The sequence below is a fragment of the Nyctereutes procyonoides genome, unplaced genomic scaffold (genome assembly GCF_905146905.1).
Source record: "Nyctereutes procyonoides isolate TBG_1078 unplaced genomic scaffold, NYPRO_anot_genome, whole genome shotgun sequence".
NCBI lineage: Eukaryota > Metazoa > Chordata > Mammalia > Carnivora > Canidae > Nyctereutes > Nyctereutes procyonoides.
In genome coordinates, this window is record NW_026575157.1 from 107,994 (window position 1) to 134,189 (window position 26,196).

General features: G+C 34.3%; 1 protein-coding gene across 1 annotated transcript in view; it reads right to left on the reverse strand.

Annotated features, from left to right (window-relative positions):
* The window catches only part of LIPI (lipase I), a 40,619-nt gene extending 26,418 nt beyond the window's left edge, over positions 1 to 14,201 (reverse strand). Inside the window, exons 1-6 of the mRNA XM_055313811.1 lie at positions 13,824 to 14,201; positions 11,692 to 11,800; positions 10,575 to 10,676; positions 5,637 to 5,726; positions 3,993 to 4,160; positions 2,033 to 2,137 (exon numbers count right to left, since the gene is read on the reverse strand). Coding sequence (XP_055169786.1) covers positions 2,033 to 2,137; positions 3,993 to 4,160; positions 5,637 to 5,726; positions 10,575 to 10,676; positions 11,692 to 11,800; positions 13,824 to 14,168 — 919 coding nt within the window. The 5' untranslated portion in view covers positions 14,169 to 14,201. The remainder of the gene's footprint in view (positions 1 to 2,032; positions 2,138 to 3,992; positions 4,161 to 5,636; positions 5,727 to 10,574; positions 10,677 to 11,691; positions 11,801 to 13,823) is intronic.
* Between the last annotated feature and the right edge of the window lie 11,995 nt (positions 14,202 to 26,196).

A 26,196-nucleotide genomic window follows, 5' to 3' on the forward strand; every position in this document is an offset into this window, starting at 1 on the left:
TTTTTAGTCAACAAATTTAAAAGAATTGAAATTATACATAATTTGTTTTCTAAACATAATGACTCTAAATAAAATAATCAACAATAGAAATCAATAATAGAAGGACAAGAGGAAAATCTCTAAATACATGGAATTAAACAACATGCTTGTAAATAACCCTGATTAAAAAATCTACAGGTACAAACAATGCTTTCTTCTAAGATTGGGAAGAAGGCAAGATATCTGTCTTCATCATACTTATTTAACATAGTATTAGAAATTCTAGACACTGAAATAAGAAAAAGAAATAAATGGTGTACAGATTAGAAAGGAAGAAGTAAAAGTTTCTCTTTATTTGTAGATGATATGATTGTTACATAGGAAACTCTTAAGAAATCTATTTTTAAAATCCAAGAAATAATAAGTGAATTCAGCAAGGCCCCAAGAAAAAAGCTCACTACAAAATATTCAATCTTATTTCTACATACTAACAATAGACATGGGGATATGAAATTTTTAAAATATCATTTATCATCACTCAAAAATTTAAAAAAAATACTTAGATATACATGTAACAAAAGATACACAGGGCCTATATGCTGAACATTACAAAATACTGATGAAATAAATCAAAGAATCAAAGTAAATGCAGAGACATGTTTATGAATCAGAAGACTCAACATGGTAAAGATGTCAGTTCCCCCAAAATTGATCTATAGGTTTAATGCAATTCCTACACAGCCAAAGTTTTGTAGACATAGACAACTTTATTTTAAATTTTTATCGAAAGGCAAATATTCTAGAATATCTAAATATACATGACAAAGAAGAATGAAGAAGAAATAATCATTCTATCTGATAAGTCTATAGTATTAGCCATAGTAATTAATAATGTGTCAATTGGAAAAGGGATAAGCAGATAAATCAATGAAACAGGAAAGAGAATGGAATCTAGACCCAGTAGAAATATGCTTAAACAAATATGCTTAACTGATTTTTGATAAAGCTACAAAAGCATTTCAATAAAGCAAAGATAGTCTTTCAACAAATGATGTTGGAGCAAATGAATGTCTATAGGCAAAAAAAAAAAAAAAAAAAAAGAACCTCAATCTAAACCCTACATACTATACGAAAACTAAACCACTAATGAAATACAGACTTAAATGTATCACAGAAAACTATAGAATTTTTAGGAAAAAAAAAATTAGGAGGAATCTTCAAGACCTAGGACTCAGCAAAGAGTTCTCAGACACCAAAAACATGTTCTGTGTAAAGAAAATGATACATTAGATCTCATCAAAAGTAAACACTTTTGCCCTTGCAAAAGCCCTTGTAAAAAGATGAAAAAGTAGTTATGTTACAGACTGGAAGAAAATATTTGCAAAACAAATATCCAATAAGGACTACTATAAAAATATATGGAAAAAAAAAAACCCTCAAAACTCCACACTTAAAATTCAGTTGAAACATGGGCAAAAGACATGAACACATTTCACCAAAGAAGATATACAGAAAAGAGATTCATTGTTATAAGCCAACAGGGCAACAAAGATTAAAATCACAATAAGGTATCACTATCCACCTATTAGAATGATTTTTTTTTTTTTAATGATAACAATACCAACTGCTAGTAAGAAATCCGAGAAATTGGATCACTCATACTTTGCTGGGGAGATTGCAAAATGGTACAGGATACTGAAAAACACTTCATCAATTTCTTATAAGGCTAATTAATTAGCTTATGACCCAGCAATTGCATTCCTATGCCTTTAAAAAGGAGAAATAAAAACTTAAATTCACATAAAAACTTGTATATAAATATTCATAGCTTTATTTATAATAGCCAAAAACTAAAAACATCCCTAATGTCCTTCAAGAGATGAACAATTAAACAAGCTAAAAAATCAAGTCCTTTGAATTTGACCCTAACAAATTTCAGAGTTCCTTGAAATTATGTGATGGAATTGGATGAGGTAGGAAGAACATTTTAGAGAAAATACAAATTAGTATATAAAACTAATCATTTGTTCATTTGTTGAAAATGTTAACTTACTACAGAATGGACTTGTGCCACTAGTATCCAAAAACACAGCGGTCTTGAGAAATTGTTTTTCTTTTCTTTCCTTTAAAACATCTTTCCATAGCTCAGCTTGATAACCTAAGATTTGAGAAAGAAAACATTAGAAACTAGATTTCCATCAAATAGCACACAAAGCTTTCAAACCACTAAATGAACTAAATAATGTATTACAATAATAATAATTTATGATTTCTGTAACTTAAAAACCATCTGTCAAATAATTTTATATTCCATTCATTTTAATTACATAATGAATCAAATTCAAGATTCATAAACAAATCCACTCCCTAGAAATCATATCAGAGCTGAGCATACTCCATATGGCTACAATCCATTTGTAGCAATTTTTACTATTATATCATAAACTCAAAATTGTACTTTTTTTTAAGATTTATTTATTTATTCATGAGAGATACACAGAGGCAGAGACACAGGCAGAAGGTGAAGCAGGCTCCCTGCGGGGAGCCCAATGTGGTATTCCATCCTGGAACTCAGGGATCACGCCCTGAGCCAAAGGCAGATGCTCAACTGCTCAACCGGAGCCATCCAGACATCCCCAGAATTGTACTTGCATCTCCTTTTAGTAAATTCAGTAGAATAAAATGATTAGATAAAACAAATACAAAATTTAGTTCCATGAGCATAGCTCCCAATTCTCCTACATATACACATGCATACAGATAGTGTATGCATGTGCATACATTATAAATGTGTCATAAAGATAGCATCTATATACATTACATATGTAATATGTAATATATAAATTCCAGATACATACATTATCAGCATATTTGAAATATTAACACATACACATATATTTAAGATGTTTCCTACTCTATGTATTTGTCTGTTCTTACATTACTACCTCCAAATTTGAAATTTGAATGTAGTAGGAAGAACACTAATCCTTCTATTCACACTGGGTCACAATTTTCTCATTATACAGAAAAGCAATGAGCCCAGAAAAGCAATTCCCAACATAAGATCTGAAGAAAAAGAATCCCACAAGACGTCTTCTGGACAGAAGGGGTCTATGAGAAATTAAGTCTGGCAAAATCTGCATGTTGCCCTCCTCTCCTAGCAATTCTCTATGCATGTTAGTATAAACCTCCTGCTGAAGAAAACTGCAGAAAGCTGTTAAATTCAACCATTGTAATTGTTTCCCATTTCATTGAGCCCCTTTGGCTTTGGAAACATTTCTAGCAGATCCTGATCATGGCACTCATAAGATGTTAGTGCTGGGATGACATGCTTGGGATCTGGTAATCTCTTTAGAAAATCCAAAGCAAAAAAAACAGCCTCTAAGATTCTTTCCAGCTCTACTGTTCTATTTTTATGTGGATTCTTTTTTTTTTTCCCTCTCTATAATTTCTCACAGGCAGGCTGTAGTTATCGAAAGTTGAAATACTTAGCTGCTTTTGCCAAGCTTTATGAGTTTGGAAGGTGTGAACCATGTATGATTCATGTCTACTTGCTAATAGCAAATGAAAAGCTGACTATGGTTTACACCTCTCCACTTGCTCCTAAGACTTTCCATAAAAATTAAAACCTTCAGTGCCACTAAGAATGTACAAGTCTTAAAAAAAAATGCATAGTCTCTTTCTTTGGTGGAAAAGTAGAAATATAGATGGATGATAGATAGTGAGACCTCTTTACAAAACAAGAACAAGGATCATCATAAGACCACCAAATTTGCACGCTACATTGAGCATAGCTGGTTAAATTCCACTGAGCAGTTGATTAAACTCTTTTCACTAAAAACCTTAAAAGTACTACATAGGAAATAAATTATTTTCTCTGGTTGTCCCACAGGTAATTTGTCCATAAAATGCTAACATGTTCACAAGAAAATATGAAAGTTTCCAGCAAAATACTAACAATTATTTATTCATTTTCCACAAAAACTTATAGTAATTATAACAATCTCACTTACCTAGCCTAGGACATGATTTTCCCTTGAACTTCTCACAGTTTACACATAAACCAGCTTTGAAATCTTCATATGAAGAACAAGGAAATGAAATAAAATTGCAGTTTGTTTCCAAAGATGCCATGAACAAGTAAACTGCTCTCTGGTGGTTGCATTTAATAAATTCAATTCCTTAAGTGTTAAAAATCAAGCAAAAGAACTGTAGATGTATTAAACTGTAGATTTATTAAACCAAGTTTAAATAAATTAGAGAAAAATTAAGTTCTATTCAATACTACATACTTGTGGATATTAAAGTGTTGACTATAATAGACAATTTTATCTCAAGGAACTAAATGAGTAGTACCATTGAAAATTTAAATTTAATATGCATTTACATGACATTTATTTTTAAAAATTTCTGAAGTAATAACTACCACAGGAAAAAATGTTTAATTTCAATCATTTGACCACCTCTACACACACAGTGCTACCATACTTAATAACTATGTGTATATCTTTATCTTTCCCTTCTAACCTCACATCCACAACATTTCTACTCACTGTCAGGGAGGACTATGAAACCAGGAAACAATAAAACTTTTATTGTGTCCTTTTCTTTCCCAATCTTCTCACATCCTTATAATCTTTGACCAAACTTCTCTAGCTGCTGTGGTCTTCAGTGGTGTGTTACTTAACTAGGTGTCACTGTAGACCTCAAAACACTGCTTCCTATGACTCTGAAGTGAGCCAAATCCACACCTGGAGCAGCTGCTTGGCTATTTTGTAACATCAAGTACAAGAGATTATGAATCTGTGCTTGTATAATATTATAGTTATGGTAAAGATTAAATCCTGAGACCAAACTCATGTTACATGCTACTTTGGCCATATGTGCTTCTTCACTGACTTAGACCTTCTCCTAATGTTTAAAATGCTGAAATAAAGGTGCACAAAAATAATAATAATAATAATAATAATAAATAAAGGGGCGCCTGGGTGGCTCAGTCTCTTACGTGTCTGCCTTCACCTCATGATCCCAGGGTCCTGGGATTGAGCCAGAGTTGGGCTCCCTTCTCAGCAGAGAGTCTGCTTCTCCCTCGGCCCCCGTGCCCCCTTCCCCCATGCTCCTGAGAGTACCTGTGTGTGCCTTTGCTCTTTCTCTCTATCAAATAAATAAATAAAATTTTATTTTTTATTTTTTTATTTTATTTTTAAAAAATTTTTAAAGATTTTATTTATTCACGAGAGACAGAGAGAGGCAGAGACACAGACAGAGGGAGAAGCAGGCTCCTCGCAGGGAGCCCGATGTGGGACTCCATCCTGGAACTCAGGGATCACTCCCTGAGCCAAAGGCAGACAGACACTCAACCACTGAGCCACCCAGGTGTCCCCAAATGAATAAATAAAATCTTATTTAAAAAATGATGAAATGAAGCTATTGAAACTAATGTAATAGGTCTCACCATGACAAAATGGGATATGTACTGGTAAACTTTATGAACTGAGAAAAATCCAATTAAGCCATTTTTTACCAATAACTCTCCTGACTCACGAGCAAGGATGATCAAAATCTTGCCCACAAGTTAAGAAGGAAAAAAGTAAAGTAAATTGTTTTCCTTTCATCATTTGAAATTCATAATTCATTCAAAAATACTATTGGTATACCTGAAAAAATGGATTTAGGACAGCCAGGTTGCTTTTTTCCTCCATTTGGATAAAAATCTATATGTCCCAAGGGTTCTTTAATGCCTAAACCTAAGAAGAAAAACACTCAAGAATCACAAACTGAATAAAATCGAGTCAACAGCACTTTTACAAAATAAAATATCCTATAAATTCCATTGAAAATGACTCTTAAAATTTGAATTGAAAATAAAATAAATACTATTTTTACAAAGATGAATTTTTCTGGTATTAATGTCTCAAATTAATTCCTCATGAAAATTATGTCATCAATTTAACATATTTACCAGTCATCAATTTACTATGGGTCCATCACAGTCCTTTGTGCTACAAATATATAAATAAAAAAGAAAAACAGAGCAAAACTCCTTTTGATAGTGGAAGCTGTATCTTACTGGGAAGAAGACATAATACACAAGTGAAAATATAGTATGTCAGATAATAATAAGTACCACAGCGAAAACACCAAGTAAGAGGACAGTAAGTGCCTAGTGGGGGTGGTAGGTTGCACTTTTAAGTAGTTTGGTTAGACAATTTTCCATTGAGGAGGTAGTCACACAGTGATGTGAAGGATGTGAGTGAAACAGTGAGCCAAGCAGAAAATTATGTGAGCATACCTAAAGAATTCAAAGAAGCCCAGTTACCTGGAGTATAACATGCAAGAGGAAGCACTGGGGGAAATGAAGCCAAGTCATTTGTGACCTTTTAGGCCAGTGTGATGATTTGCTCACACTCTGGATACAGCCAAAGACTTAGTACTAGATTCACTAACTGGAAATACCTAAATATGCTGCATCAGCTGGAACAAATTCGGCCAGAGTAACATAAATGTGTAGCTATGACTTAAGGGCTTCTGTGTATCTGTGGATCCTCAGAACCCCAGTGGTAATGATTGGGACCATTATTACCAATATGGGGACTATAACCCAGGGAAGTCATGGGAATGAAAGAGGGTAGGTAGCAAGCTCAGAATACTCAGGAATGTGATTAGATATAAAAATTTTGCTACCAAGTAAAGTTGCAATGCTTTGGCTTAGGGCACAAGACATTTTCTACAACAGAATAAACTCTTGAAAGTGACCAGCAATAGATTTATATAACAAAGATAAAGACTAAAGACAGGTCTGACAGTAAGGATTAATATGCAGCCACAGGATTCAGCGTTAGTATGGAACAGGACAAGATAACTGCTAGTGAGGTGTTGGCAGAGCATGAGAACACTGGGCCTGTGAATAATGGGGGAGAGGATTCAGCGTGTAAGGAAAGGCAAAGTAGACTTCAGTAGAACTCCTTAGAATCCAGGGAAGCACAAGACTGATTTGATTGTGACAGTGGTGAGGATATGCTAGCCAATCTTTCTTTACATACCATCACCTGCTTGCATTCTCCTAAATATGACCAATATATATATATATTTTTTTAATTTTGGAAATCTTTACAGTTTCCTTATGTCTGAACTCAACATGGAGTTCCAAGACTAGGGGTTCCAGGTTGGAAACATCATTTTCTCCAATTTGCCACTAAGGTAGAATCAAGCCAAGAAGACTCCTCAAGAATTGGGGAGAAGCAAAAGACATTTATATTAACTTACAAGCAGCCCTTGATTCAGGCATGTCTTTTTCCCTTTACCAGATGGAAGGGGCTGGGCAGTTTGGTCTGTTTAGGTCATTCATTGCCTTGGTTTCAAGGAGGGTAAGGAGAGTAGATACGGCTTTTAAAATTTAGCCACTTAGCTATCATGTCTATGTCAAGAAATAGCACCTAGAAACTCTTAGTATGCTCTTACCTAATCACCAGCTTCCCTTTTCCATTAAAAATAACATCTGATAACAAAATATTTTTTTTGCTATTCTTTACCTTCCAAGGATGCCTCCCAAAACATTATAGTTTATTTTTGCCCATTTGGGAACTATATATAAATTGATTCGTTTTTCATGTATACTTTTGCATATGCTTTTATTTTACTTGCTTTTTTATAATAATCTAAATTGGGTGTGATTCATTATCCATTTTTCTATGTTGCAGAATTGGTTTACAAATGTGACATTTTATGTAGAATTTTTGCACCCATGGTTATAATAATGTCCACAAATTTTCTTTTCTATAATGTCTATCTCAAGTTTTGACATTTTTAGGATGGCTTTTAAAAAAGGTTATAAACAGTTTCCTACATTTTATTATTCTCTGAAACCATTTGTGTGAAAATGGTCTTATTTCTCCCTTAATTGTTTGGCAGAAAAATCTGCCTAGGATTTACTTTCTTGGAAGTCTTTAAATTACAGTTTGTATTTCATTAATAATTATAGAACTATTCAAATTTTCTTTCTTAATCTGTCAGTTTGGTAAATGCTTTTTGCTTCTTCATAAAATTTTTCTATTTTATATACAATAAGATCACATATTTTCATATTTATTTTCATAATATTCATTATATCATAATATCAATTTAATACCTGTAGTATCTGTAAAATGATATTTTTTATTTTAATTTTTTAAGATTTTATTTATTTGAGAGAGAGAGAGGAGAGAGAGCACAAGTGGGGGAAGGGTGGAGGGAGAGGGAGAAGTAGGCTCCGCAATGAGCAGGGAGCCAGACACTGGGCTCTGGCTCCATCCCAGGAATCTGAGATCATGACCTGAGCCAAAGATAAATGCTTAACTGACTGAGCCACCCAGGTGCCCTTTTTTTTATTATTAATATTCATTATGCTTTCTCTCCTTATTCTATTTTTTTCTCCCTAAGAATATATTAATTTGGAGGGTGATATATAAAGTTTAAGCATTCTATATTCCTTCATTTCATGGAAAGAAGGTAAAAATGCAATGTAAGGGGTTTCAGAAATACTTCCCACATTCAATGTATCAGGAAACTTGCCATAAGAAAAGTGACTCCAAATTACCAGTTTATTTTTCTGGAATTTTTCTAGCTTCTGGATGTTGGACTGTAATTTGTCCCTGTTAGCTCAGCAACAATGTTAGTCCAAATCATCCAATTCACAATTTTGAAAGGCCATATAGCTTTTTTAAAATATACAATCAAATATGGTAAAAAAAAAAAAAAAAACCTACGCACTCATGGATTAGTATTTAAGGAAAAGACAGTCTGCCAAATATATGCTAACCCCAAGTATCTCATTCAGAAATTCCTTGAGAGAAGGGACATGCAGCATCAATATTCTGTGTCTCTCATTTGTGATGGTCATAAAAAGATCATTCAAAGGTGCCAACAATGTGGCCTATAGTGGTAAGTTAGATCTGATAGTCTAGATTGTCAAAAGATGTTGAGAGTGAAAAAACAATAAAAACAGTTTATTAGGAAAAGCCAAAAATGCAAACAAGAACAATAAAAAGTATGAAGAGCTAATTCAAAGGCCATAGGCAGAACTGAAGTTGAGAGAGGTTTCAGAAGGAAGAGCTCAGACAAAGAATCACAGTGCAACTGGGCAGTAGGTGTACTGTGTGTGGGAATGCTAACCTGATAGAAAGGGATAAAGCAACAAAGTCTTGAGAGGCTGAGTTATCACATTAGAACTATGAACCTTTAGGCACTAACTACCTGTGATACATAGGTGAAGTTTGATTCCAAAGAAGGAGCAGAACAATACCCGTATAGGCTCAGCCCCCCGGCACACAGACATAAAGGTTGAAAAATTGTCCTCTGTGGGATTTATGGCATTTATAGCTCTCACAAAGGCATTGGTAGGGATCACCACATGGTAAACTCAGAGGACTATGGGAGCAAATAAATTACTTGGACTAAAGAGAAAAGAAATCTGAGGAAATAGGGAAATCAGAACAGTCTTGGCATCACTTCCTCCTTTCTCCATGGTAGTGCCATATCCTCTCTGTGCCCGCAACCACAACACATGTAAATTATCAGCTGATCAGAGCAACAAACACATGAAGCACAGACTCTGGAATCATACAATTTTGAATTCTGGCTCTGCCACTTCCTGACCTTGTGACCATTGTCCCTAGCTTCCCCATCAGTAAAAAGAGGATATTTACTTATCTCATGGGGACTTGGGAGAATTTCATAATTAATTCACATAAAGCATCTAAAACACTGCCCAAGGTATAGGAAGTGCTCAACAAATATTAATATCATCAATTTCAAATGAGGAAGGGGCTCAGAGCCATCTAAATTCTTCCTTGAAAGTATCTGTCCTGGGGCACTTGGGTGGCTTAGTGGGTTAAGCATCTGCCTTCTGTTTAGGTCATGATTCCAGGGTCCTAGAATCGAGCCCCAGTCAAGCCTTAAGTTGGGGAGCCTGCTTCTCCCTCTCTCTCTGGCCTTCTCCCTCTTCCCCTGCTCGTGCTTGCTTTCACTCTACTCACACTCTCTCTCAAATAAATAAATAAAATCATCCAAAAAAAAAAAAAAACAGAGTCTGTCCAAAGCACTCTGGCCCAAGCTATCAATAACCTGTTAGATATTTTTAGGAAGATAATTAAAAACAATACAGAAACTATTTCCCTACCTTTAAGGGAAAGTATTCTCTATCTGTATCTGAAATGCTGTGTTCTGTTCTAGTTGGTACACATCACAAGGAGAACGTGAGTGGAGAGAATGGTAAAGCTAAATACAGTAGAAACATTAAGCGTGGGAGAAACTGTGATCAAATCAAAATTGTCAATAGTATGAACAAGATGAAGTATTTTTTATCAAGTTTCAATTTTTTAGGATGATATGACAGCCCTTGAAACCTGAAGGAGGTAAGCTGCAGGCAAAAAGTGCCATTTGACTCCAGAGAATATCACAAACTAAGAAATAGCCCTTGTGGGAAATACAATCATTTTATCATTACAGACTCATCATCACTTTACCCACTACTCTTTCTCCTTTTATGTTCTCTTATTCCCCAGTGTCTTACATCTTTTCCTTTCCAAATAATTAAACAATAAATCCTACATTGTTACCATGGGTATCAGAATGGATGACATCAACAAATTTAGCATCAGTGTAATCTAATCTAACATTAAATGGTCTTCCAGAGAATTTTGGCCCAGCAGGATCAAGACCTGAAATTCAAGAAAGAAACTGTCAGATGATTAGTCAATTCCTACAACAATGGTTATTAGATCAGATATTTGTATTATTATATTATAAGCACATCAATATAGTTTTAGCTTAAACTTGTGCAAAAAATTAATATTAAGAGAAATTAAATTGAATGAGTAGCAAATACCTTCATTAATTGAACAATACTTTTTACCAATGTTTAGTCTATCAACAATCTAGTGTTAAGCTACACCTAGGGATGCCTCAACAAAATACTGTAGGGTTAACTGAACACCAATAAAAACTAAATTTATGAATAAAATAAATAAATAAATAAAATACTGTAGGTTTTTTTTTTAATTTTTATTTATTTTATGATAGTCACACAGAGAGAGAGAGAGAAAGAGGCAGAGACATAGGCAGAGGGAGAAGCAGGCTCCATGCACCGGGAGCCCGACGTGGGATTCGATCCGGGGTCTCCAGAATCGCGCCCTGGGCCAAAGGCAGGCGCCAAACTGCTGTGCCACCCAGGGATCCCTAGGGTTTTGTTTTATTTTGTTTTTTGTTTTAGTATTTTTATTTAAGAAGTACTTAGGGATAAACCTGTAGTTGTTTTATAGTTAATAACAAATATCTACTACAGACCTGAGAAGAGGTAAAATGAATAATATCCTGATCCTGTCTTGATCCTCATGCTTTACTAGTTCATCCTAGATCTATCTATAGTTCTAAAATGATTTTTTTTTCTAAAATGATTTTTAAGTGCCAAATACAATTTGGGCTATGGCATGAAACAAATTAATACTTTATCCTTCATTTTTCACAAAAGTTCCCCACACACAAGAAAAGGAAAATCCATTAAGAGTTCCATGAAATATAGATATTATTGCTAGTGCATTTGAAAATTTAAATAGAACTCCTAGGCTCACGACCTACTGGCATGTGTCAAAAAAATGGGGGTGGGGAGGAGGTAAAGTTTAACAACTTGAGAACATCTATTCAATGGAAGATAAAATCATCTCAAAAATGTTTTACCTGTTATTCTTCCAAGTTGACCTTGAAATATCTTTCCAACAAATCCACTAATATGAGCCCCTAAGCTCATACCTATGAAATGAAAATTATCAAGAGATGCTCCATACTTCTGCAAGTGAAAATACAATGTTATGATTTTCATTTTAGAAATCACAAATGCATCAATATTCTAGAATTCATTTTTTTCTCATTTAATATATTTCTGGGAGACAGAAAATGGGATTTTATAATTTAAAAAAACTATATCTTTGTTCAACATTTTCCATAAGATATCCGATTTTTCTCTATACATTTTTAGTAATGCCATTACATTTTTAAAAACCTTTGTTATCTTTTATCCAAAATAGTATATGCCAAATAATACATTTAGTTAAAGAATTTCATAATAACAGTAAAAGCACCATTAGGTATTACCTTGAATAAGTGCTTTGTAAATCTCATATTTAATATTCATATTAGTCTAATGAGGTATTTATTTTTATCCTATTGCCTAAAACAAGTCCTGGCATCTATTAAATGTTGAATAACATGGTTTGATAATGAGTTACCTGAAACCATATTTACTTATTACTGTCAGGGACAAAGATGGACTTCAAGTCCAGGCCTGTTTAACTCCAAAATATATAATAATCTACCTACTTGTTTTTTTCTGGTCAAATTATGTCAAAATCACCAAGAAGACTGAAACAGTGTGAATCACCATCATTTCAGAAATGACAAAATGAAACTTATGAATTTTAAGTATGATCATGGCTTCCCAGATCACAAGCTGGAGAATCATGGAATCTATTCCTCCAACCCTAAGTTTTAAACACCTCTTAGAGGCCTGTAGAAATATGTGGGATATTTGCTGTCAATGAGTAACTAAACCCAGGCTTTCCAGACACAGGGTATTAATTTTCTTCAAATTTCTCAGAGCAATGCCCAGAAACTTGAGGGAGAATTACTCTCAACTTTAGTGTTATTGAGCTTTTCTTCCTTTTTCCTACACATAAAGCCTTTTCCTAAATTTCTATCTTTAACATTCATATTTCCCACACTTTGAAATACATGTTTATTAAAGAAAAGGCCACTGCTGTAAGCAACAATCAATTATGCAATGTACAGACTATAAGACCAGGTGAATCAATTAACTCCACTGTCTCTCTAGAGAGCTGGTTTGGTTTCGTCCAAATTTGAGGAGGTAAAAATTATACTGATCTTGATTTCATTCAATGATTATCATATACCAGACACTGAAAGAATTAATTTCATTTAATACTTTTATAAAATATTCTTATAAAGTTTGGTTATCTCAAATGTATAGAGATAAATAAATGAGGCAGAGAGATTAAGCAATTATTCAAAGTCATACAGAGTATAAGGGATAGATTTGGTCTATCTTCCAATCTGACTCCTGACAATTATATGTAACTGCTTCTTGGATCTATTAAGCTTGCTTAATTTCAAGAGCACTTTGGAAATTCAGCACAACACAATTCAAAGCAGATTTCAAGCCCAAGAATGTTCCAAATCAGAAATTACCCTTCTTTCTCTCAAGTGCTCATCACGACTACGTTTCTCTCTATAACAGACACTGATATCCATACGGGTTGGTGTAGTAAGTATAGATCATTCAAACTGCAGATGACTTAAAACTGGCCCAAATTTATGGCTCATCCCAACAGTGGACCTAAATGCTAGACAAATCTGAATGGTACAAAGACCTGTCTCCAAGGCTGCAGTATGCACTTTCGATCTTTTTCCCTCACTTTTACCAATTCACATTTGATTAATTATAAATATATTAGCCATATCTTAGAAAAGATACCTAAAAACCTAATGATTATATAGTTTATCCTCTTGGTCCACTACCTTAATATCAAGTCAGTATAGGTAGAGTTAAAAAAAAATAAAAATCTTTAAAGATTTTAAGGCAAAACATAATAACCAAGTCTTTAAGATCATTTTTTAAAAATAAGACAGTTCATATCTAGGTATGGAATTTATCCATTCACATAAGGAAAAGATGGCTGTAAATGAAAGCATATCAAAGCAATAATCCTTAATATGTATAGGAAAAAAGTATTTATCTTATTACCACTTTGTGGTATTACATAAAAGATTGTATATATAATGCATAAAATTCTTACCAAAAGATTCTGAATGTACCCACTCAGACTTCTAGCAACTCTTCTGGTGTTTTTAACTGCTCTGTTGTAAAGAAAAGTTGTAGCACCCCGGTTCCAGTCTACTACAATTATATTCATATCCTCTCGATTCAACAAAATCCTTAGGAAGTTCTGAAGCCATGAGGGAGTGGAACCTGTTGGTCTATATCCATGAATAAGCCAGACAGTTTTCTTGTTTGTACTGAAATTAACATTAAGTGAACCATTCTGCTCAAACAGTGGCTCAGCACAGTTGAGGTTGTTCCTTGTGTATAGCATCAAAGCAATCTCCGTTTGGGGAATAAACAAATCTTTGAGGGAATCCATTAGACTTAGCTGAGAGAAGTGAAGGCATGGTCTTTTACTCTCTGAAATGATAAAAAAAAAAAAAAAGTCAGTCAAGATGATTACTGCAATAGTATTTGATACAATTCCTATTGCTATTAAAAATAACAGATTTGAATTTAGAGGGAAGATTTTATTTCATTAGTGTTTCAACATAATACTCTGGAGCAACTACAATGTTTAATGCGTTGATTATGTTAAAAAAAAAAAAAGACCCTTTGAAGAAGCATCCAAAATTTTTAAATAAAATATAGAAAGAAAAAAAATAATAAAATAAAATATAGAAAGAAATGTGATGGTTTAAAATTAAGAATTACTTTTTATCTCTACAAAAGAGAAATGGTGTGACTAAAATCATTAATTTTGTTAGTAAAGGGGTGCCTGGGTGTCTCAGTTGATTAAGTGTCTGCCTTTGGCTCAGGTCATGATCTCGGGGTCCTGAGATCTGGCCCCACATCAGGCTCCCTTCTCCGTGGGGAGTCTGCTTCTCCTTCTCCTCTGTTTCTTCTCCGTCCACCCTCCCTGCCCCCACCATTTGTACTCTCTCTCTCTCAAATATATATGTACAACAATAAAAGTAAATAATGAGCTTTAACAGAAGTTCTGCAGAATATTTATATATGGATAATAATCATTCAAGAAAATATATCTAGTGATCAAATAAATACAAATCAAAACAATAAGGTATCACTTTTTCTCATCAAATTAAACAAAAAGTAAAAATCATCTTAATACTTCTAAAGGTATATGTAACAAATATTCATATACATGGATGCTAAGAGCATAAATTGATACAAATCCTTTTGAAATTAAAATTATATGGTATACATATAATCTTAAAAGTAGGTATTCGTCCTTATTTTCTTTTTAGGATTTATATTAATGAAATAAACAATTTGTATTAAATGTAAAGACATTAATAACAGGGTATGGATAATTGCACAAAAACTTAAAATACCTTAATTATACCATATAGTATTCTCATCAATGTGTGCATCCTATGTGTCTGCCTATTTATCTACCTTCCTCTACCTACCTTCCTACCTACCTACTTATCTGTCTATTCATCTGTGTATCCTAGAAGGATGTAGGACAGAATGAAATAACTAGGCCAAATCAATAGCAATAGTCATAGCCAGGCATGAAAAAATGGCTGCTTTTTAATTTTCTTTTTCATAGATTCTCAGGATTGTAATTTCTCTCAAAATAAGCATATAATCCCAATTTTTTTTTACAAAAGCATATTGTACTTGTACTGTTTCTGGTAGTTTAACTTATTAAAAGATTTGGGGAAACAATTTGTCAATTTATATCAAAAATTCACAAAATTTTTAATATACTTCATGCCAATAATTCTACATCTAAGAATTTATCCTAAGAAAATAGTTATTTAAAAAAAAGAAAGAAAGAAAAAAGTTATTTAAACATGTAAAAATAAACTAAAATATATTATTTTAGTACTGGAGAAATAAAAGCTATTTAAATGCCCAGAAACAATGATGTGATTAGGTAAACAATATATATATAGTTAATAAATATAAATTATATACATATATTTACAACTACAGATATATAATGTATATTTGATAAACCCATAATAATGTGCACAAATTACAATCCACCTTCTAATTTGGAAAGTATATATGTGATATGTCATAGTGATTCAGAAGATAAAGGAGGAGAGCAGTGAAGGAGAAGCACAATTAATTTCCAGGTTAAGAGGTGAGAGATACTTAGACAAGTGAAAACTTTGAAGCAAACTTCATTTGTCCTAAGTACCAGAGAATGAGGAAATGGAGAAGAGAAATAAATCAAACCACAGTGCAATATCACTGCTTACTACACTATACAAATTATGTGGGGAATTGTGTACATCCATCTTTCCATCCTCTGAAATGTCTCCATCAGCTGAAACTCTGAGAAGGCCAAATGCAATCAATATATCCAAACTGCTGGTCCACTCCAAGCCAAGGTAGATTTTATCTGGCTCTGAGATGAGTAATGAGGAATAAAAAGTAGGATCCCTGTGATAAAGTAAGGAACAGAAATCACCTGAAATAATCAAGAGAAATATCTATTATCTAGGGATTCCTGGGTGGCGCAGCGGTTTAGCGCCTGCCTTTGGCCCAGGGCGCGATCCTGGAGACCCGGGATCGAATCCCACATCGGGCTCCCAGTGCATGGAGCCTGTTTCTCCCTCTGCCTGTGTGTGTCTCTCTCTGCTCTCTCTCTCTCTCTCTGTGTGTGTGTGACTAAAATAAATAAATAAATAAGTAAATAAATAATAATAAATATTTAAAAAATTTTTAAAAAATATCTATTATCTATTGCCAGCTGTAGAAGTAATTGCAGAAAATTCAATAGCATTCTCATTACAATACAAGAAAAATCATGTCTCAAAAACAGGAGGACATTTAGAAAAAAATTATTGAGGCAGAAAACAACTGGATAAAATTAAAAGTGAAATAATGAGATACTACAATTCAAGAAAAGAAAAAATGCAATTGCAGAATAAAAACTCACATTACACGTTAAAACATGGAACACTCACCTGACAGCAAGAAATGAAGGAAGAAAAATTTCAATTTTGAAGAGAATATAGATATGGGACAGGAAATGATGAGTCAAGGTAAAAATCATGACTATTCCCCTGGGATGAGAAGGAATTGGAGAGGGAGATGGTTGCAGTTACAATTATTAAGGAAAAAATTGCATACCAGGATGTGCAAACTGAAAAGACTCATCACAATCTAGAGAAAATCAGTTAATCAGACTCACCAAGAAGCTTCTTAGAAACTAGTTTGGGTTTTGATGAAAAAGGAAAATATCCTAAAAACATCAAGGCAGAAAATCCATGCTACAAATATTTTTTTTCCATGTTACAAATAGAGTAATAAAGTCACGATGACTTCAGATTTGTCTTCCAAAACAATACATTAGACAGATAAAAGTGTAATGAATGAAAGCTATGAGTGGAAAACTTTGTAGCCTAATGACTTTATATCCTCCCTAAAGTACACCACTCATAAGAGACATAGTACAGTTCCTGATATCATCACTGTTAAATAAATGCTAGATTTATTGAAGCCATGACCCACAGACACTCACAGATAGTATAAAAAGATGGAAAGTGAGCATAGAAGTAGGTTAGACACCAATATAAGTGTATATATCATAAAACTGAGTTAACACAAATGCAATATCAAAAGGCATTCTTATTCAAATGTTTAATAAGAATATTGTACAGCAAACAGTGTATATATACAAAAGATAAGAAAATGAAAAAAGAAATAGAAAGTAGAAAACAAGAAACAAAATGATACAATTACACCAGAGAAAAAATATAAAGTTAATGTAACTGTATAAAAATTGCCTATTAAAAAGCAAAGAATCGGGGCAACCCATGTGGCTCAGCAGTTTAGCACCACCTTCAGTCCAGGGCCTGATCCTGGAGACCCGGGATCAAGTCCCAGGTCGGGCTCCCTGCATGGAGCCTGCTTCTCCCTCTGCCTCTGCCTCTGCCTCTGCCTCTGCCTCTGTCTCTGCCTCTCTCTCTCTCTCTCTCTCTCTCTCATGAATAAATAAATAAAATCTTAAAAAAGAAAGAAAGAAAGAAAAGAAAAGAATCTCAGCTTTCATTTAAAAAAAAGGAACACTGGGCAACCCAGGTGGCTCAGCGGTTTAGCGCCACCTTCAGCCCAGGGCCTGATCCTGGAGACCATGGATCGAGTCCCACGTTGGGCTCCCTGCATGGAGCCTGCTTCTCCTTCTGCTGCTCGTGTGTGTGTGTGTGTGTGTGTGTGTGTGTGTGTGTGTGTGTGTGTCTCATTAATAAATAAATAAAGTCTTTAAAAAAAATGAACACTGAGTTTTGTTATGTAAGTGATTAATCACTGAAATTACTCCTGAAACTAATATTGCACTGTAGGTTAACTAACTAGAACTCAAATATTTTTTTTTAAATGACACTTAGCTATAAGTTATTTAAAAGAAGTACACAGGAAATTTTAAATAAATGGGGAGGTACATTCTACACAAAATAAAATAAAAGGAAAGCTGGTTGGTGTTCTAGATTTCAAGGGGGGGGGGGTCCAATTCATCACCCATTCTTGAATCTATGCCATTTGCCTTCTAATTTTAAGTCATTCTTCTACCATTGTAAATGGATGAATTGCCCTACTTCTTGATATGGGGACAAACATGCAGCCTGCCATGGAAAATAGGATCCTGGTAGATATAATGCAAGCAGAGGCTTGAGATGGACTTGCATGTTGAGGTGTTGGCCTCTCATATTTCTGCCACCACCATAAGAACATCCTTGGTCTGGCCAGCTAGAAGAGGAGAGAGAGGCAAAGAAAAGCCAAGTTCCCAATTGTGTCACCCCAGCAGATTCACAGCGAGTCAAAAGCAAAACCTGCAAATGAACCTAATCAAGGACATGCCTAGCCAATTCCTACCTGACTCCACAAGTGTGAATAATACTGCTTTAAGTCAAATGTTACTGAGGGAATGAGTTTTTCTTTTGTTTCATTTTGTTTAGCTTTATTGTGACATCATATAATCAATTACATTGATAATATTAAAATCAGGTAGAGAAAATAAAAACAGGTCTTCAAATGATAAAAAACATTAATATGTTAAAACTCCTAAAAAAGGACAGCCCCGGTGGTGCAGCGGTTTAGTGCCGCCTGCAGCCCAGGGCGTGATCCTGGAGCCCCGGGATCGAGTCCCACATCGGGCTCCCTGCATGGAGCCTGCTTCTCCCTCTGCCTGTGTCTCTGCCTCTCTCTCTCTCTCTCTCTCTCTCTCTCTGCATCTCTATGAATAAATAAATAAAATCTTTAAAAAAAAAAAACTCTAAAAAACATTGAACTGACTCAATTCTGGTAGATGTTAGAAGTAGAAAAATAAGTTCTAGGCATGAAAAACTTATCAGAATCCCCAATTAGATTGTCAGATTTCTCAGCACAAACTTTGAAGCCAGATTATATATTAATATATTTAAAATATATTTAAAGTGAAGAAAGAAAGATATTCAACCTTAAATTCTATGTCCAGCAAAACTGTCCTTCAAAAATGAGAGCAAAATTAAGATATCCTTAGACAAACAAAAGCTGAGGGAGTTTAACACCATAGACTTGTTCTACATGAAATGTTAATGGGAGCCTCGAGTTGAAATGAAAGGGTGTTAGACAGTAACTTAAAGTCATACGAAAATATAAAGAGCCCTGGAAAAGGCAAATTATGAACAAATATAAAAAACAGTATTTTTGTAATTTTGCTTTGTGACTCTACTTTTTATTTTGTACAGAATTTAAAAGATAAATGCATAAGTATAATTATAAATCTATGTTAATATTATGCATTATAAAGATAAAATTTGTGTCATCAATAAGTGAAAATGAGGAAAGCAGAGGTGTAAAGGAGTAGCTATTTATGTAAAAGTTGTTATTGAAGTCTATTTTTTAAAGCTGTTAAACTATCTATTTTTTTTAATTTTTTTTATTTATTATAGTCTCACAGAGAGAGAGAGAGAGAGAGAGAGAGAGAGGCAGAGACATAGGCAGAGGGAGAAGCAGGCTCCATGCACCAGGAGCCCGGGAGCCCGACGTGGGATTCCATCCCGGGTCTCCAGGATCGTGCCCTGGGCCAAAGGCAGGCGCCAAACCGCTGCGCCACCCAGGGTTCCCTAAACTATCAATTTAATATAGATTATCAAAACTAGGATGTTACATGTAATCTCTATGATAACCACAAAGAAAATAACCTACAATTTTACACAAAAGAAAATGAGAAGGGGGGATCCCTGGGTGGCGCAGTGGTTTGGCGCCTGCCTTTGGCCCAGGGCACGATCCTGGAGGCCCAGGATCGAATCCCACGTCGGGCTCCTGGTGCATGGAGCCTGCTTCTCCCTCTGCCTGTGTCTCTGCCTCTCTCTCTCTCTCTGTGACTATCATAAATAATAAATCTTAAAAAAAATAAAAAAAATAAATAAAAAATAAATAAGAAAATGAGAAGGGAATCAAAATGTGTCACTACAAAAAATCAACTAAACACAAAGACAGTAATAAAGGAAATGAAAGACAAAAATAAGGTATAAGACATATAAAAACAAATAACAAAGTGGCAAAAGTAACTACTTCCCTATCAGTAATAACTTTAAATGTAAATGGATTAAGCCCAATAAAAATAGATTGACAGAGTGGATTAAAAAAACAGCAGCATCCAAGTACATGCTATCTATAAGAGACCCAGTTTACATCTAAAGACATTCATAGGTTGAAGTGTTAGGAATGAAAACAGATATTCAATGCAGAAAGTTACCAAAAGAGAGCAGGGATACAACCTAAATGTCCAGTGAATGAATGGATAAAGAAAATGAGGTATATATACATAGTGGAATATTATTTAGTCATAAAAAAGTTAGACCTGCCATTTGCAACAGATAAACCTAGGAGGCATTATGATAAGTAAAATAAGACAGGCAGAGAAAAACAAATACAAATACTATATAGTATCAGGATCCCAGGGTGGCTCAGCGGGTTGGTGCCTGCCTTCAGCCCAGGGCGTGATACTGGAGTCCTGAGATGGAGTCCCACATTGGGCTTCCTGCATGGAGCCTGCTTCTCTCTCTCTCTGCCTGTGTCTCTGCTTCTCTCTCTCTCTCTCTCTCTCTCTCTCTGTGTGTGTGTGTGTGTGTGTCTCTCATGAATAAATAAATAAAACCTTTTTTAAAAATACTAAATAGTATCACTTATATGTGGAATCTAAAAAAAAAAAAAAAAGTCAGTTTCATAGAAATAGATAATAGAATGGTGGTTACCAGAGGTTTGGGAGGGATAGGTGGCGAGATACAGATCAAAAGGTGCAAAATTTCAGTTATGAGTAAGTTCTGAGACTCTAATATGCAACATTATGACTATCATTAATAATATGATATTGTATATTGACATGTAATAATTTAATATCAATACTTGAAAGTTGCTGAGAGTAAATCATAAGCATTTTCATCACATACAAAAGCTGTTAATTATGAGAGGTGATGGATGTATTAATTATCTTGATTTTAGCAATTATTCCACAATTTTATGTGTATCAAATCATCACATTGTACAATTTATTTTTTTTTCTAAATTTTTATTTATTTACGATAGTCACAGAGAGACAGAGAGGCAGAGACACAGGCAGATGGAGAAGCAGGCTCCATGCACCGGGAGCCCGACGTGGGATTCGATCCCGGGTCTCCAGGATCGCGCCCGGGCCAAAGGCAGGCGCCAAACCGCTGCGCCACCCAGGGATCCCAACATTGTACAGTTTAAAAATACACAATTATATTTGTCTATTATTCCTCAATTAAGTTGTGGAGTAGGGAAAGAATAGATTGGGATGTCTATACTTACATCATAGAAAAATAGACTGTAAGTTAAAAATTCTTACAAGAGATGAAGGACATTGATAGAACTAAAATCATAAAACTCTTAGAAGGAAACAAAAGAGGGATCCCTGGGTGGCGCAGCGGTTTGGCGCCTGCCTTTGACCCAGGGTGCGATCCTGGAGACCCGGGATGGAATCCCACGTCGGGCTCCCGGGCTCCCGGTGCATGGAGCCTGCTTCTCCCTCTGCCTGTGTCTCTGCCTCTCTCTCTCTCTCTCTTTGTGTGTGTGACTATCATAAAAAAGAAAAGAAGAAGAAGAAGAAGAAGAAGAAGAAGAAGAAGAAAACTTCATGACTTTGGATCTGGTAATGACTTTTGAACGTTACCAAAAATAGCATGGACAATAAAAGAAATATGGATGAATTGTACTTCATCAAAATTAAAATCTTCTGTGCATTGAAGGACATTATCAATAGAGTGAAAAGGTAACACAGGGAAAGGTTCCCACAGGAAGTGGGGAAAAAATGTTTGATAAGGGATCTATATCCCTTATCAACCATAATTCAATGACAACAACAAATAAACAACCAATGAAAAAATTGACAAAGGATTTGAGTCGCATACAGGTAAAGATATGCAAATGGCTAATAAGAACATGAAAAGATGCTCAATATCACTAATCATTAGAGAAATGCAAATCAAAACCATAATGAGATACCAGTTCAAATCTATTAGGATTTGAAAGTAAAAAAAAAAAAAAAAAAAGTATGACTACTAAACAGAAAATAACAACTGTTGGCAAGTATGTGGTAGAAAAATTGGAACCCTGTCCATTGCTGATAGGGATGAAAAATGGTATATTGCTAAAAAATTAAAAATAGAATAACCATATAATCTAGAAATTCAGCTTCTGGGTATATACCCAAAAGACCTGAATGCAGAGACCCAAACAGATACTTATACACCCATGTTCATAGCAGCATCACTCACTATAACCAAAAGGAGGAAGCAATCCAAGTATCATCAACAGATGAATTTAATAACAAAATCTGGTATAAGAATACAATGGAATATTATTCAGCCTTAAAAAAGAAGGAAATTCTGACACATGCTACAACATGGAAGAACTTTGAAGACATTTTAGTAATTTAAGTAAACCAGTCACAGAAATATAAATACTGTGTGATTCCATTGACAAAAGGTACCTAAAGTTGTCAAATAGAGACCTAAAGTAGAATAGTGGTTGCTAGGGGGTGGGAAGGAGAAGAAAATGGGAAATTACTGTTTAATAGGTAGAGTTTCAGTTTGGAAAGATGGCAAAATTCTGGAGATGGATAGGGGCAATGGTTGTATACCAATGTGAGTGTACTTAAGGCCACTGAACTGTACACTTAAAAATTATTTAAATGGTGATTTTTCTGTATGTTTTACCACAATTAAATTAGATTTATAGAATCCAACTCCTGTCATGAAAGATATCCAGACTCCTCTTACTTCTGTCAACAACTAGAACACTGAATAAAATGTATATATAAAAGTTTAGGCACTAGACAACAAAGGGGCTCAGAATTGTGATCTCTAAAAGAAAGGAAATAAATTATTTGAACGCTATAATCTAATAGCTTTCTGCCTGGAGATAGTCTCCTGCCATGCAGGAAGGTTGGGCCCATGGAAAGCATGGTGGTATTAGTAAACTGGGGGGAAAGATTGGAGTTTAGGGAGGGTAAAGCAACTAGAATTTATATCAGAGTGCTGCAAAGGAAGGAGCTCTGCAGAGGCAGAGCTCTGAAATCTGCAGAGGGATCCCCATGAGTAGGTTGCTAGATACAAACCTACGCATTTACAGAATAACATTCCACGAAGAGCTCAAAGCTGAACAATTAATTCCAAAGGTCACAGCACTCTGGGAGACAAAGTTTTGGCTAGCCAGAGTAGGAAGGATCTTAAAGAACATCATGGACATTCAATAGAGACCCTAGAAGGGTCATATTTAGTTTTAACGGAGCTAAACTAGCTCTAGTTTTTAAAAAGAGCCCTCTTTTCTCCTCATTCTCTCAACTCTGCTTGCTTTGACTCAGCTTCATTCTTTGGCAGGAAGCAGGCTATGTGTCTAAAATATGGAGAGAGAATAACGATTTTGAAGTAAGCAAAGATTTCTCATACAAGATTACAGTAAGTGTGAAACATAAAAGGAAACAACCTGATAAATTGGACATTGTCATAACTAAACACATCTGTTCCTAAAAAGACATTGTCAAAAATATGAACATGCAGGCTTGCAATATGCACACCTGAAAACCAACTATACTCAGAATATGTGGGATGGGGAGGAATGCGTGTGTTTATATACACATATAGGTAAAACACAAGACCTCAATTGCTCAAGAATTGTCAGAAGAATTGAAGATACTTAACAAAAGATGGTATAATGGCCAATAAGCTTACGAAATGATGCTCAATATCACTAGTCACCAGAAAAATATAAATTAAACTAAAATAATATATCACTACATACCTACTAGAATGGCTGAAATTAAAAAGACTGACAAAACCAAGTATAGATGAGGATGTAAAGCAACTTGAAGCATCCTTCATTGCTGGAGGCAGAGACAAAATGGTACAATATTTTGGAAAACAGTTTGGTAGTTTCTTAAAATGTTACATATGTACTTTTATGACCTAAAAAATCACTTTCAAGTGTTTATCTATTACGCTGAACAAAAGACTCCAGAAACAAAAGAGTACATATTGTTTAATTCCATTTGTATGAAATTCTAGAAAAGGGATATTTAATCTAGAGTATCAGAAAGCAGATCAAATTTGTTTAGAACGAGAGGTGGAGAGGGGATTAATTGCAAAGAGCTAACTTTTGGGATGCAGTTGTTTTATTTTTTTTATTTTAATATTTTGTTTATTTACTCATGAGAGACACAGAGAGAAAGAGAGAGGCAGAGACACAGGCAGAGGAAGAAGAAGGCTCCATGCAGGAAGCTCAATGTGGGACTCCATCCCAGGACTCCAGGATCACACCCTGAGCTGAAGGCAGACTCTCAACCGCTGAGCCACCCAGGTATCCCTGCAGTTAATGTTTTATATTTTGATTGATAAGACTATTACATGCCAGGTAAAATTCAGTGCACATATTCTTTGAAATTCATCAAAGTATACTCCTAAATGAGTACATTTTGCCATATATGTTATACTTCAATAAAGTTAAGTTTAAAAAAAAAAAACTTACAGTGAGGGTCTAGTTTTTTATAAGGCATAAAAAAATATAAAGTTTAATAAATTATTTTTAAAAGCTAGAATACCTCTAATTTCAAACATAACACAGGACAAATATGCACACAGATAGATACATGAGCTATATATTATTACATCTCATTCAACAATTTAAAAGGAAAATTCCCAAATAATACACCCATTGCATACACAGTCCACAGCATACGACCAGGACAAGAAAGATTAATTTTAATTAATATTATTTTACATAAATTAAAAATAGTATATTTTATTACAATAATAAAATTTACCTATTTCATGCCAATAGCAATTATCATATTAATGATTAAACACTAGTGACATTTCCATTAAAATTAAGGAAGTATAAAAACATCTGCTGTCATACATTTTAACCTAGCAATAATATAAGAAAAATAAATATGATGTAATCATCAGATGCATACATTATTACCTCTTTAATGTGATATAATATTCTATCTAAATATGTGAAAATAGGAACTGAAAAAAATTAATTCGATGGGAAGTTGTAGTAGAGACATATCAGTATACAAAAATCATTAGCCTTGGCTCATATTAGCAATAGTCCATATAAAATATAATAAAAGAAAAATACTAAAACACACAAAAATACTATAGTATTTCTGTAGATAGATTATTTTCTCAGTTTTCCAGCTTTTCTTTTTGATAAGTAACCCTCTCCCCAACGCTAAGTGAATTTTTAGAGCTAACCATAAAAAGACATGCTCTCCTTTCATCCTGGGCCAATCTGAATACCCAATCAGCCCACATCCAGGATTAGACCACAGGAGCATGTAGAATTCAGGACCCTTTTGGGGGGAGTTGACATAGACAATGAGAGGAAAAAGTGGCCTCCTTCTTTCCAGATTTCAAGCAGTAAGGAAACACATCCTGATGCTACAGAGGGCAATCTTTTTTTCCAGTATTTGGATCCATTGATGTTTAATGTAAAACTTTCCAGTTATACAAGATAATAAATCCCTTATTTCTTTAGCAAGTTAACTAGCCCTTTGAAAAGAGGAAGAGAAAAGAGGAAAAGAGAAGAAAGAGGAGAAGAGGATGAAGAAAAGGAGGAAGAGATAGAGAAAAGAAGACCAAGAGGAAAAAAAGAAATATACAGTACTCCTAAAAGAAAATTACAAACCTTAAAAACCTTACAGAGTAACAGAAAAGATTCAAATAAATACTGAAATGTACCACGATCCAGAATGGAAGAGTTATTATCACTAAATCAATTCTATTCATATTAACTTATATGTGTAATGTGATTCTGAATTAAGGTCTCAATGAGATGTCTCCAGGGAGGGGATAAATGCTCAAGGAAAATGAATGATATTTTAAAAATAAAGAAAGGGACATGATTAAAATTATGTT